At 38.7% G+C, this 13,225-nt stretch overlaps 1 protein-coding gene across 1 annotated transcript; it reads right to left on the bottom strand.

The window, feature by feature from the left end:
- Positions 1-637: 637 nt before the first annotated feature.
- LOC104474919 (matrix metalloproteinase-27) lies at positions 638-7,974 on the bottom strand. The gene is made up of 10 exons (XM_010124752.2): positions 7,810-7,974; positions 7,213-7,451; positions 6,453-6,601; positions 6,231-6,359; positions 4,035-4,196; positions 3,750-3,873; positions 2,910-3,040; positions 2,530-2,689; positions 947-1,050; positions 638-738 (listed from the first exon to the last, which is right to left on the bottom strand). The coding sequence occupies exons 1-10, from the start codon at positions 7,969-7,971 to the stop codon at positions 638-640; spliced, it is 1,461 nt and encodes a 486-aa protein (XP_010123054.2). The 5' UTR covers positions 7,972-7,974.
- Between the last annotated feature and the right edge of the window lie 5,251 nt (positions 7,975-13,225).

Genomic DNA, 13,225 nt, shown 5'->3' with positions numbered 1-13,225 from the left:
ATTGCTTTATTTATTTTTACAGGTAACCTGTGAACACACACCTCACTCTGGTTTAACAGAATCTAAAGTTGCCAGTCAGAAAACTTCATTAACTGTTAATGATTAACTTTCCTCAACAGGAGGGATTTATATAAGTTGTGAAACAATGTTACACCTGAGAAAAGTCAAAGAAAAGCAGGAGAAGAAAACAGGAGAGAGGACAGAAAAATGAGTGATTAATGAAAAGTCTGGCTTTTGAAGATGTTTAGAGAGAATAGAAGCAAAATACAAACATCATATGTTGGAAGGATATTACCGAATTCACATCTCAGAAATGTAGAATGTCCTCAGCAGATGAAGCAGAAAATAGTTGACATCAACCTGAAAATGTTTGTTGCCAAAATACCTGAAAACCCACCTGGAGTATAAAGGAATAAATTATGTTGGACATTTTGCTCTTAATTAGGAGAAAAAATGCAGTTTTATTCTAGTCTTTGGAGATACAATTAGCGCTGACATCCTGATTTATTAAAATAGTAGACACATATAAAACGAGTCCTGTTGCCTCTTCGGTATAGTGATGTATATATGAATAACCTTTGAGAAATCTAGAAGGATTTTTATTCTCATTTGCTGTGTGTAAGAAAGCTTAATGATATTAACAGTTAAACCAGCTGTTACTTTTTAGTTCGCGGATAACTTTTTTAGCAGTAGAGTCCCACTCCCACTGCCTTGATCCATGGAAGAAGTAGAAGAATCCTGGAAATAAAAAAGTAAAGCATTATGTTATGGATACAAGAAAGAGCTTCATTCTAACAAGGTGGGGAATGTCATCTTTGTACACACAGGAGAGCATTTCTTCAGTTTTATCTTTTGCAGGATACAGCAATAATGACGTTCATCATAACTCTAGGACTTTCATTATTTACAAGTAAACTGATTTTACTTAAAAACTCATTTCATTTACCTTTCTGTTGGAAAACAGCATCAACCTTCTGGCTAATTCCTGGAAAGTCATCGACTATCTGTCTGGGATAATCCTTCTCCATGGACTGGCTGTTTTCATCAAACCTAAATCATATAAAGGAAAACATGTAATTTTACAGAGTTTGAACATCAATTCTGCAAAGAATTAAGCAGCTGCTGAAAGGTGTCCACCATCTGTAGGTTGACTGCTTTCACTGGGGTTACAGAGAGACACTGGCCATCGCATTTTCCATGAGGTGGCTACTTGTTTGATGATGAAGGAAGGCACAGCTCCAAAGAAGGATCTGGAGTAAGACAAATTGAAGGAAGACCCACATTTTTGACAGCAGGGATGGGATTTACCTTCTCTAACGTTAGCAGTGTAACAGGCAGGACACGGAAACTGGTCAGGTTGATTCCCACTGTAGTGACTGCATGTATTTGTTGCATGAATTTTGAACTCCACTTAAAATTTGATATAATATTGTACATAGTCCTCTACCAGCTGACAGATTGAGACGAAGGAGAGGAAGTTGACTTATTTCTAATACAGTCAAATTGTTCTTAACAGAGCCAGGCCAATTGTTATAAGATGGACCTCAATTTGGGGGCTGAAAGGAGGACCTAAAAGGTTCTTGGAGATTTGAGGAACCCTCTCAGGAAAAAAGCGAGCAAACAAACAAGCTTTTGTTTTGCTTCTCCTTGGATACAAGAAATACTTTTCATAGGGACATGAGACTGAGAGAATGAGTTACTAGATAAGAAATCTGTGCTGTGGTTTTCTTACATGCCTTTGTCTTGTGACCAAGGCAGTAAAATAGATATTGTAAATACTCTTTCCAAAACTATCAAAAACAAAGGACAGGAAAAAAACCATGCATCTGAAAACCCAGCTGACACTGTATGTCTCACTGAGGAACCCCACAACCAGTCATGATAAAGTCTGTTTGACCCATACATGCTCCTGGTTGCCTGCAGAAGGTGTTTGCAGCAGTTCCTTGCGCACAGGAGGAATCAATCAGCTTCCCAAAACTGATTTTTTTTTTGCTTCTGTTTGCCTCAGGAATCACTCATGCCAGCTTGGGAATAGGATTTAAAAGAAGCATGTTGCAAGTCCAGTGCTGACCAGTCAAAGAAAGGAAAAGTAACTATCACTTCTATCTCTCTAAAAGAGATAAAATAATCCAGGACTTTTAGATATGCACAAGCCATCCCTGCCAGCCTTCTGCTGAAGTAGGTTAGCTTTCAGATCTTTATTCTCTAGAAATAGTTTTGTCTATTGTATTTGTAAAAATGCTCTACATGCTGGAATTTTTTAATCTTCCAGGCATAATGCATCAAAATGGATCCATATCTTGAATGCCTGTTTCAGGACACCATTGAGCTTTCAAAAGTTAAAGCTATATTCTTCTCCCTGTACAGGAGTCAAAGAAACATTTGTTTGAAAAGTGGGATTACTATAGTTATCTAGTTACATACAGATACCTAAAAGTCTACTTTCTTTTTTATCACATGGACAATTTTAATTCTATTCAAATTATGTTTGAGTTAATAATAAGAAAACATTTGTCATTTTTTTCTTACCTCCAGTACTTGTCACCTATGAAAAAGTCTGTCTTCCCTGTGTTTTTATTACAAAGAGCTGCATCAATTTTCTTTACACCTTTAGGGAAGCCCAGTGTGTTGATATTCTTTGGATAACCAAGCAACACCTGATATCCACTGATAACCCAGAATTTATTGCCTATTAAAAAAAAAAAAATTAGTTTCAACAGTGATTTTGAGACACTAAAAGAAAAAATGCACTCCCGTAGTGTAGGTTGTAGGAAGACTAGTCAAAATGTCTTAAGTTATTTTTTATTTATTTGAAAAGTGAATTTTATGCACAAGAAGCTACCTTTCCTTTCTGCATCTTCCCACAAAATTAAAGATATGAAAAATGTAAAGAAAATCTCATACTTCACCTTTGAAAAATAGGAGCTGATCTTTCATGTTCTCATACACAGCTTGGATACCAGACGGCAGTGTTGGCCAGAAGGTAGAAATTAATTCAAGTTCAACTCCTGAGTTATCAGGATAGACTCGCCATAAGTGCCTGATTTAAATATGAAACAGCTTTTGTAGTAAATAATAAACCACAGACATTTCTATATATGCACAAGAATGTGAACAACGTTGTGACTAACAAGCTCTTTCTTGTCAGTGGAGCTACCTGGATTGACGTGTCAGAAAGGAAAACACTCCCTTTGGTGGCAACTAGGCTTTTTAAATTCTGATTTCTTTCAAGAATTATCCTTCTCATTGGTACTGATTGATCAATGGTATCAGTTACAAGTAGCTGAAAAATTCTGGTTCTTCCCGTACCATATAAGAGAGTTACAGGGTCCCAGATGAGACTGACTATAAGCTATTCTCTGTCTACCCAGATGACTTTGGGCTTGCATAGGTGACTGGAGGAGAAACTGGTCCAACTATATGGTAGAAAATACTAATTTCTTAGGAAATGGTTGCAGCATTTATTCATATCACTGCTTGGTGTGACCATCTATGCATTTGGGAATAAAGCTTTATTGGGACTAAAATGTTTTCTGGAAAATAATGAAGCATGATTTTTCCAGAGGATCCTTAAAAATATTAATATAACTCACATCTGCTAATAGTTTTGTTTCTGTGAACAGAAAGTTATCAATTTGTCTCATTATAAATCCCATAATCATAATCATGCGAACCACTACAGTATTCAGTATTTGTAGAAATCATGAAAAAATAAACCTCATAGATACAAATGTCATGTCAATATTTACCTGCCCTTTAGAAAAATGACTTCTCGTCGAAGTGTTGTTATAGCATCAAAAGACATCTGGGAGCCACAGGTTTTAGGTGAGGTAGGGGTGGCTGGCCTTTTATCTGGGACATTTGGTTGAGGTCCTAAGGAGGACATTTTAGAAAGGATACAACAAATTTGTAGAAACATTAAGGTTTTCACATACAAATGCATTTTTTATATTATGAGAACACAATGAATTTTATGTGAAAGAGATTATTTATCTCCTACTTACTTGTTTTTTTAAGCCATGGATTTTACTCACCATAAATGGACTGAATGCCACTTATATCATCTGGAGAGAGTGGAAATTCGCTGAGGCTGACATAGGCGTAATTAGGGAACATCAGGGCCCTCCGGTCATTAGAATGGGAGAGACCCAGGGCGTGGCCAAACTCATGAGCGGCAACGAGGAACAAGTTGAACCCTTAAAAAATGGATAGGGACATCAGTCTAATTTTGGTCTGCAAATCACTGATAGGCTGTGAACACAGCAGGGCTATTGCTCAGTGATGGTTTTTTTTTGTACAATATATTAAAATTCACTAGGTTGTGCATATAAACATATCGTAAACATATATTTTGTATAGGATAAGGTTGTGTTCTTCCCCCGCTAGAACGGAGTGACTTTTGGCTCTTTTTCTTGCTGTTAGTGTTAGCTACTGAAAGTATGTGTGTGGCATGAGTAGATGTCTGGGGGTGAGTGTGGGTGCAGCTCTGAGGAATGTTCTGGCAGGGTTTCCTGGCTGAGCTAGAGCAGATTAGACAGTGAGTCATATCAAACTATCAGCTCTTCAGAAGAATGATAAAAGGACGCACTCCCTGCTCACCTGAGGTACCAAAGTGTCACTCTGTTTGTTACCCTCCCTCTTACAAACCCGAGAAAGAAAGATGAGATCATGAATAGACAAGGAAAAACACAATGTTAGCAGAATGATTTAACTTTTTATCGCTAGGACTTTCAAGTGTATGGTTTTTTTATAGCCTTTTCAAATAAAATATCAGTTTAAAATATTGTGCTTACACATGCTTATTTCCAGTGAAATATATTAACACAATAAATAGATAAAAGTGGAATTTCCTTCAACATGCATCCCTCCAAGTAACACGCCTTTCTGAATTAGGGAAGAATGATCATCTGCCCTGCAGACCAGGAGGCAGAAATATCAACAGACTTAGTGAAGATCACAAGTCTGTGGTAGGGCAGAGGACTGGTCATGATTGCCCAAGAAAGGCTGGCTGAGGCCAAGATTTCCATTTCTCGAAAAAACAAACAAAGCCTCAGTTTTTCCACACGTATTTCCAGTCCTCCCCTCTCACGAGCCTTTCGAACTTTCCAATGAGTTCTGCAATGCCTGGCTGCTGGAGCTTTGCTGTTGAGGAACAGCAGCAAAACTCGGGTTGACACATTCAGCCCCAGTGTGGAGGAAATACTACATTTTATCACCATGACATATCCTTCTCTCATCCTTTGTTTTTTTTTCCACCACAGTAAACTCGCATCTCTCCTCGTCAGGCAGTGCTCTTACAACACCTTCCGGTTTGTTAGCTGCATGCTTTTCCTGCAGCGTGACCTCAATTCTCCTACTGCAGTTATCATCTACGGTTTTCCATTCCAAAAACTGCATGAGAAAAGGGTCTAAAGTACAACAGGGTAGTGTGCCCAGGGTAGTGTGCCCATTCTGATGGATCTGTCAGAGGGTTTATATGCTGTATGGACAGCCTGGGGGTTGCGGGGAGCAGATGGCTACCAGCTAGATGATTAAGGACTCGATGTACTCTCTCTTCTGGCCTAGTGGCACATGTCTGTAGTCAGCTCTGCATGCTGCATCTCAGCCTGCAGGTGGCTGAACAGCACATTCAGACTCCCGGCTGCTGGCAGACAGCTAAATCGCTTGGAAAACGCTTTCATGTATAAGCCCATCCTAGCTTGAATGCCGATTAAAGCTATAACAGTCTATAGTTGAACCTATCTTGGTGCTATTAGTGAAGACTCTTCATTCTCGCTGGTGGCTGTAATGTTCTTTAGGTGGTGGAGATCTCCTCTGAGGGATGTTGCAAGGCATGATGTGCTTCCTCTGCAGTGTGTGGTAGTACCAGGCTTGGTGTCAGTGTGTGCACCAGGAATGGAAAAAGTCAGAAAGCTTTTACCACAGGTCGTGAAACTCTGGTGGGCACGGACCTTACCAACCACCAGGTAAGAGCGGCCCATGTCTGTAGCATTCATGTATGAAAAGGGATGTCCCGTTGGCATTTTTATCAGTGTTAAATAAGAACTAGAGTAGACTAGGCTGATCTTACATCAGCATCATGGGAAGTATCCTAGTTGTAGGATGGCCTGTAATATCCTCAAAATGCTCTTATGGTGTGTTTAAACTCAGTCTATTCCTTTAGCTAAGTAAAATCAGAAAGGAGTTTACTCATCTGCACAACACTTTAGAAATATTTTTTTTTTACCTACCAGCTGAGCCTATGGTCCAATCTTCATCCTCATCGAAGTGCACGTCACCACCAAAACCATTGCCAGGTGGAAAGGCATGAGCAAGGACACCAAGGGGACCATCAAAATAACGAGGGCAATGTCCATGAGCTAAACAATATGATGTTGAAACAACATTGAGTTTATGTCATGAGTATTGGAACATCTTTAAATCTTACCATTGGTATGCAGTCAGAGTATTACCTTTGGTCCCAAAAGCAACCATTATATCTGCTATTCCCTCATGAATACGAGTGAAAATCAGCGGGGTGACAGCGCTCCACACTTGAAGTGCCTTCTGGATTGCTTTATCCACATCCTCTTTGCTCATATCTGGTGTGTGGTTTACAATTCTACAGTTATGAGGGTTCAAATAACAATACTTAGTGTTTGCAGAAAAAATTTCTCTCATGTTCTTAAAATTATGAACAGAGATGTGTAAAAAGCAATTTAACTTGTAATCCAATAGCTCCCAAGATTCGTCTTGGACCAAGTGAGTTTGAGGAATGTGATAAATGTCCAACATGTCTTTTTCATAATAATAATTGTGTACACGGTATCAGTTTTCCTCAAAATGGCTCGTAGCCAGGAGATCGTCTCCTGAGCGTGAGGAAAATAATCTCCTCAGGTTTCTGTGGCTACTAAACTGTTGGTCTAAGCAAATTTTGAAGATAAAGCGGCTTGTACAGGGTGCAATTGATATTTCTAATTGGCTCACAGAATGTTTGTCAGGAGTGACACGTGACAGGCAAAAATACTATAGTTGACTCAGGAAATGTAAAACACCCAGCTTGACTCTCAGAAATTCCTCTCAGGAACAGGCATGTCTAACAGCTAGGGAAAGAAAAACATTTTCATATTCCCAACTGGAAACAATTGCTGTAGAAGTTATATTTATATATAACAAACGTGGATATCCACAAACCCTAAATTTAAACTCAAAAAGTAATTACTGAAATGCTACCTGTATGTCAGCTTGTGTTTCTTCCATCCTGGCAGAGTAACACCATAGAGACCCACATCAGGAACTCCACACCTGGGTTTCTTCATAATTTCCAACGTCTCAGAGTCTGGTTTTCCGGTCACTTTCAAACCAAAAAATTGTTGCATTTTCTGAAGTTTTTCAGCTGTGGATTCAGCATTTATTTTCCATCCAAGTTGATTTGGATCTGGCTCAGCGGCATAGAATTTATTTAAATAGTCCTAGTGAAAAAATAAAGTAAACACATTTCACATTTTGATCTCTCTCAAATAAATACCTTAGGACTGATATTATTTGTGTACTTTGATGGCAAAACAATCTGCCTGTGATTCTGGAGCAAAACATATGTTTTCCTGAAGATCGTAGCTAAACAGAAACAGACCATATTGTCCCTGATGCTAATTTACTTGACATTTCCAGTTTGTACAGATTTATCCCACTTTAGTAAAGTTTAGACAACAGAGTTATGTGTAATAGCATTGTCTCAGAAAGGCAGCAAACTACTCTGTAGCTGGAACATGCAGATTATATCTAAAAGGAAAGGGCTCAATAGGTCTCAGATATGGACAATGTAGTTACCTGTACAAGCTTTGCATCTTCTTCATTGTTGTCTTTCTCTGGGTGCATAGGAAGAGTGTTAGAAACAGCCACACATGTTAAAAGGAAAAGTGACAGAGCCTTCATTCTCACTCTTGTCTCTGTCCTGGTAGGAGAACGGTCTGCTTTCTGCTCCACGTGCATCCTCTCTCGCGTCCTAATTCGTACAGTTATTGAGTGCTTTGTAGTGTCAGCTGTAGACTGACTCAGAGTTTATCATGCTCTGGTTACCTCCACACGTCCTATAACAGTGTGTTGGCAGACACAATAAAACTTAATTAAACCCATCTGATTTCACAGACATCTGAAGTTGGTTAGTATTTGAATACTCCTAAAGCTGCTTGGCTACCATTTCAGAACTGGCACTCGATTTTTGCTATTTTACACTGAATTTTAGTGAACTTGAGCAATTTCACACCAGATGAAATGGCAGACAAATGCAAAACCTTTTAAGTTTTCTCAACCCAGCTGTGCGAAATGGGGCCATTAAATGTACAGAGACTCTTAACCATTCTCAGCCTCGAAAATGGGAATCATGCACCAGATATGAATCCCGTCCAAAAAATTTAAAACTTTGGGAGAAATTACTGTAAGCAGAAAGGTTTATTTTCAAATTGATCTATAAAGTGAGACTGAGTGTTTTGGAAAATGGATTAAAATCCCAAATCAATCCCTACCTCTTCCCTGCAACTCTTTGAAAAGATGTGTTAGCTTTAAATTACATTGGTGGAATCCAGGATATACATAAATGAAAAAGATTTTACTCTATAAATCCAGCCTAAAGGATGTGAATAATCTTGTATCTCTATTTGCATTTATCAGATCTATTTGTCTGTCTGTCTGTCTGTCTGTCTGTCTATCTATCTATCTATCTATCTATCTATCTATCTATCTATCACCCATCTATCTGCCATTTCATCACCCCAGGTTTCTTCAGTTTAACCATGTTAGCCACAGGGGATATGATTATTTCCTGTCTTAAGTAATTCAGAATGAAGGAAGTTTCAAGACTCACACAAGCTGTGACAAATTATGGGATTTCACCCTGTGCTGGCCAAGCATCTTCCTCTTCCACTGGCAGCAGCGGGAGCTGAAGGTGTTTGGCACCTCAGAGGAGCTCTGACAGCATGTACTCAACATTTACAAAACACTTGTGAGAAATAACCTCATGTTAGACTGTGGCTTTTTCAGGAAATCCTTGCTTCCATGTTTTTGGCTCTTTATGCTGTCACTTGCAGCCACCTTTTCTCCAGCTGGAGGCGTTAATGACGAATTTTCTAGCCCAAATTTCACAATGTAGTCTCATTCGTTAAACTTGTTTGTGGATGACATTTCTCAGCTACCATAAAAAAAAAAAAAAACAAAAAAAACCGAACAACCCCTCCCTTAATTTGTTTTTATTCTCATTGTACTGTAAGGTATGAGACCTGTGAGACCTGGATCCCGCTCGGTTCTGTAACTGAGGTACAAACTGTGACAACAAATTTTCTGAGATGAGGAGCTCAGTAGAACTGATCCTGGAAATGACATGTGTGTTTATCCAGAAGTTCAGGATGTCTTTTTTGAGATCTGTGTTATATTTTTAAATGGATATATGCATTTATCTCAAAGATTTTAAAGCTAGAAGGAATGATCACAGTGCTGTCATCTGACTATGTACATGGTGTGGGCCACAGAAGATAAACCCCTGTTCAGTGACTTTTGCACCAAGCATGTTTCCCAATAGCACTAGAACACCTTTTTGGAAAACATTATTTGGCTGATATGAATTTAGTTTTGTAAGAAATGAAGGCAGCACAATGAGCAGATTTGACATGAACTGAGAGAAGTGGTTATCTTTTTTTTCCCACTGTGGTTAGCCATCAGATCCCCACAGCTGTCTGCTGTGTAGCAGTGGGAGGCCAGAGACAATGAAAGCAGCTAGGTTAAGATTAGTCACACCTAAATTTATACACTTATTAGGCAGGCATTCTTCTGTACAAAAGGGGGAAATACACATCTCTGGAGAATGATTCAACCAGCTATCTTAGAATAGGGTGAACTGGCCTCTACAGGTGCTCTCTCTGTCTTTATTGAATGTAGAGAAACTTAAATGACTAATTTAGAATACATTTCTAGTTTCAGCTAACAGCTAAAACTACATTAGTGTTTTCTCAGAAGACATTTGTGTAACAGATAATGGAGGCCTATTTCACTGAAAGCACTTTTAGGATTTTGCAACTTGACCACCTACACAACACAGCAGCTGGTTCCCACTGCTCGTGGGAGAGAGGCCTGAGCATGCTTTTTCGCAAGCAGTTTCGCAAATATGCCTATAGCTGGCCTTGAGGCCTGGGAAAAGAAGAAGCTGTATAAGAGCTGCTCGTTATGACTTCCTAATGCTTATCTTTGACATTGGTTGGAGTTGGTGGATGATGATCTATCTCATGACTTCTTTTCCCATCCTAAAATTGGTTTTATCCAGATTGCAGTAATGTGACGTATATTTTAACCCAGGAAAGTCGCTGCCTATCCTCATCACCTCAGTAGTACCAAGTGATGCTGCACAGAGCATCATAAGAATCATCAATACTGCTGCATCATGGTGATCTTAGCACAATACCAGCAGGGATTCAGCTTTCCTAAGTGTTCATGATGTGGGTGTCTGCACATGAGTTAACTGTCTAAGCTTGCGTTAGATCAACAGAAATCTAATTGATATGGTCAGATGGCATCTAGAGAGCATTTCATCTGAAGACACGTGAGATGTAAACTTGGGATGATTTGTACAGCTCTCAGAAGCCCACCGAATGTTTAGACCAACACAATTGACTATGATGAGAGCCTAAGCCTGAGGTGACATGAATACACTTAGGTTGCAATTAAGCTGCCTAAACAGTGATTTGTTATGCTTTTGAGACAGACTAGTAAACCTGAGACATTGACATGGCAGTGACTCAGGACCGAGAGGGGAGATGTAGCTTCTAGCTTGGTCATTGGAAGCCAACTGGAAACCTTCAGGTACCTTAGTGGCACTAGATACCTGTCCAGGCAGCTGAGTTGAGCCACACTACTTTGCAGGCTCAATCCTACCATAGAGTCAACAAACGGGAATCATTACTCAGCTTGAGTGAAAAAAAATGGGACAATGGCGAATGGTTCAAATAATATATTTGATCCTTGACAAGCTTTTAGCAAAGACTGCAGCCTGGGAGGGCAGAATTCAACCACCCGAACATAGATGCCTAGAGACAGTGTAGGCTTTGGGGAGCACTGGGGAGTGCTGGTCTCCCAGAAGTCCTGTTTCAGACCTGCATGTGTGACTTGGATACCCTACAGCATCTCAAATGCACTAGACGTGTTTAGGGAGTTGGATTCCTGCCCAGGCAAATTTGTCTCAGTTAATAACGATGTGGGCTACAACTACATACAGAAACAGTAACCATAGACTAGGGAGTGGTACAGTACTCTACCATAGTACAGTAATTAGCAAATAGGACCATAAACTTATTAAAAGGGAGTAAGAAAATGGTAGATGATTGTGTGGACTGAGCTGGAAACAACACCCAAATTCCAAAATACTGAACATGGTGTTTGCGCCTGCAAGCAGGCAAGAGCTGCCAGCACCAGACATACCCTCCTCCTGATGTTGTGACTGGAATGGAGCAATCACCATGCTTATGCAGGCAAAGGAAGTATTCCCTCACATAAGCACGGGGAATATTTCTCACAAAGTAATCACTCAGTTTTGAGCTCTCGATCTTTCTGCTCAAGGGAAATCCATAAAATAAATTCCCAGAAATGTGTCTGGCAACTAAAAATTGGAAATTCACAGGATACCAAAAGGCATGGACTAAAAATATACCGTTATAAACTTCATCCTCTCTTAGCTTCTTGATCTTCCATGGTTTTTAAATTACCTTTTGTCTCTCTTATTCCTGCAGAAGATAACCCCCTCCTTAAACTTCGCCTTCCATGTAACATGTTCTCTGCACCGTAAGTACCTACTGCTTTTTTCTTCTAGAGAGGGATTAGTGTTCTGCTGTAAATCTGAGGATCTTTTTTGGCAACACCTTGAGATCTTCTGCTTCATATCCGAAGGGAACATGTGCCCCCAATTTTTATTTTTTAAGATATAATTAGTCTACTAAGAAATATTATCTTTCACTATAAATCTTGTGTTATGTTTGTAGACCATCTCTGCTATAACAACAGAATCAATTTTGATTTATATATTTCTAAAATAATTTTTAGTTTAATTTTCATTGGTAGTTCAGTAGCAGTGGGTTAAATGATTAAATAGCATTGCTACTAAGGTTTCAAATTAAAGAACTGGTACCTAAATCACCTTGTGAGAATAGAATTCACGTAAATTAACTTCTTAATTGAAACCTTTGATTTACCACAATTTAATTTTATTTTTATTATTTTATTTTTTATATATTTGCTAAAGAATATAATATATTCAAGTTAATTTTCAATCATGCAATTTTTTATCTTTTAATAGTATTTAGACTGATTTTTACTCCTGAATTTAATAAATGTAAGAATTACCAGGTCTGTTCTTTATTTATGAAAGTTACAATTTAATAGGCTTCTAATACAGACAGCTAAGTAATAAAAAAAATTGAACAAATACTTTTTAATAAGGTACACATTCTTTCTTCAAAATGCAATTACTTCAATCACAGTAACCTGAAACCCTCCTCTGAAGTATGCTGAATAATACAGATGTTGTATGACATAATACATTTATGGTCATATGGCTTCTAATGTTATCAGCTGAACTACAAAGACTAAAGAGAAAGTGAATAATCCTTCCAACAGCATTTTAATTGAGGATATTAAAAAAAAATGCATTTGAGCTGGAAGTCAAGCTGTATTTTTCATTAACTTTTTATATCAGAGATATTTCTGGCCAAAATTTATCTTTTTCTAAGCAAACGTCATCCTTTCACCCACTGAAATTAGAAGGGATTTATTAGCTCCTGGAGCAGTAAGCCCTTGAAAAAGCCTTGAGCAAAGAGGTTTATTTTTCTGTTATATAACATAGCTGCCTGTGGTAGCAAGGGACTGGTTTCAATAATCTCAGGAGTTCTTTCTAATCTGTGTTTCCAGGCTTAAACTCAGTTCCTAAACCCAAAAACATGAGAAGAAAAGCCTCGCCCACATTTTCAAAAACGTACACCCTAGAGGGCTAAGAATGGAAGTTGCGGATAGAGGAACAGAAAGTGGAAGGGTGATTTGTATGTAGACTGATGCTAAGGAGCCTCAACTGGCCTAATGACCCATAGGATTTTCACCAGGGCTTGTCTGAGGTGATGGAGTCTGAACTCTGACTATTCCTTTCTCTGGTTTTGGGAAAAAGATCTGGTATTTCATGCCAGAATACATTTTTTAGTATTTGGAAGCTGGACTT

This window comes from Chlamydotis macqueenii, chromosome 1, assembly GCF_036417535.1.
Source record: "Chlamydotis macqueenii isolate bChlMac1 chromosome 1, bChlMac1.mat, whole genome shotgun sequence".
NCBI classification, from domain to species: Eukaryota; Metazoa; Chordata; class Aves; order Otidiformes; family Otididae; genus Chlamydotis; species Chlamydotis macqueenii.
This window is presented reverse-complemented; position numbering and strand designations above follow the sequence as displayed.

Coding starts and splice junctions, on each gene's coding strand:
- LOC104474919 (XM_010124752.2), bottom strand. CDS start 7,971: ATGCACGTGGAGCAGAAAGCAGACCGTTCTCCTACCAGGACAGAGACA. Junction 7,452..7,809: donor AAGATGCAAAGCTTGTACAG/GTAACTACATTG, acceptor TTTTTTCACTAG/GACTATTTAAATAAATTCTA. Junction 2,690..2,909: donor TCAGCTCCTATTTTTCAAAG/GTGAAGTATGAG, acceptor TTTTTTTAATAG/GCAATAAATTCTGGGTTATC.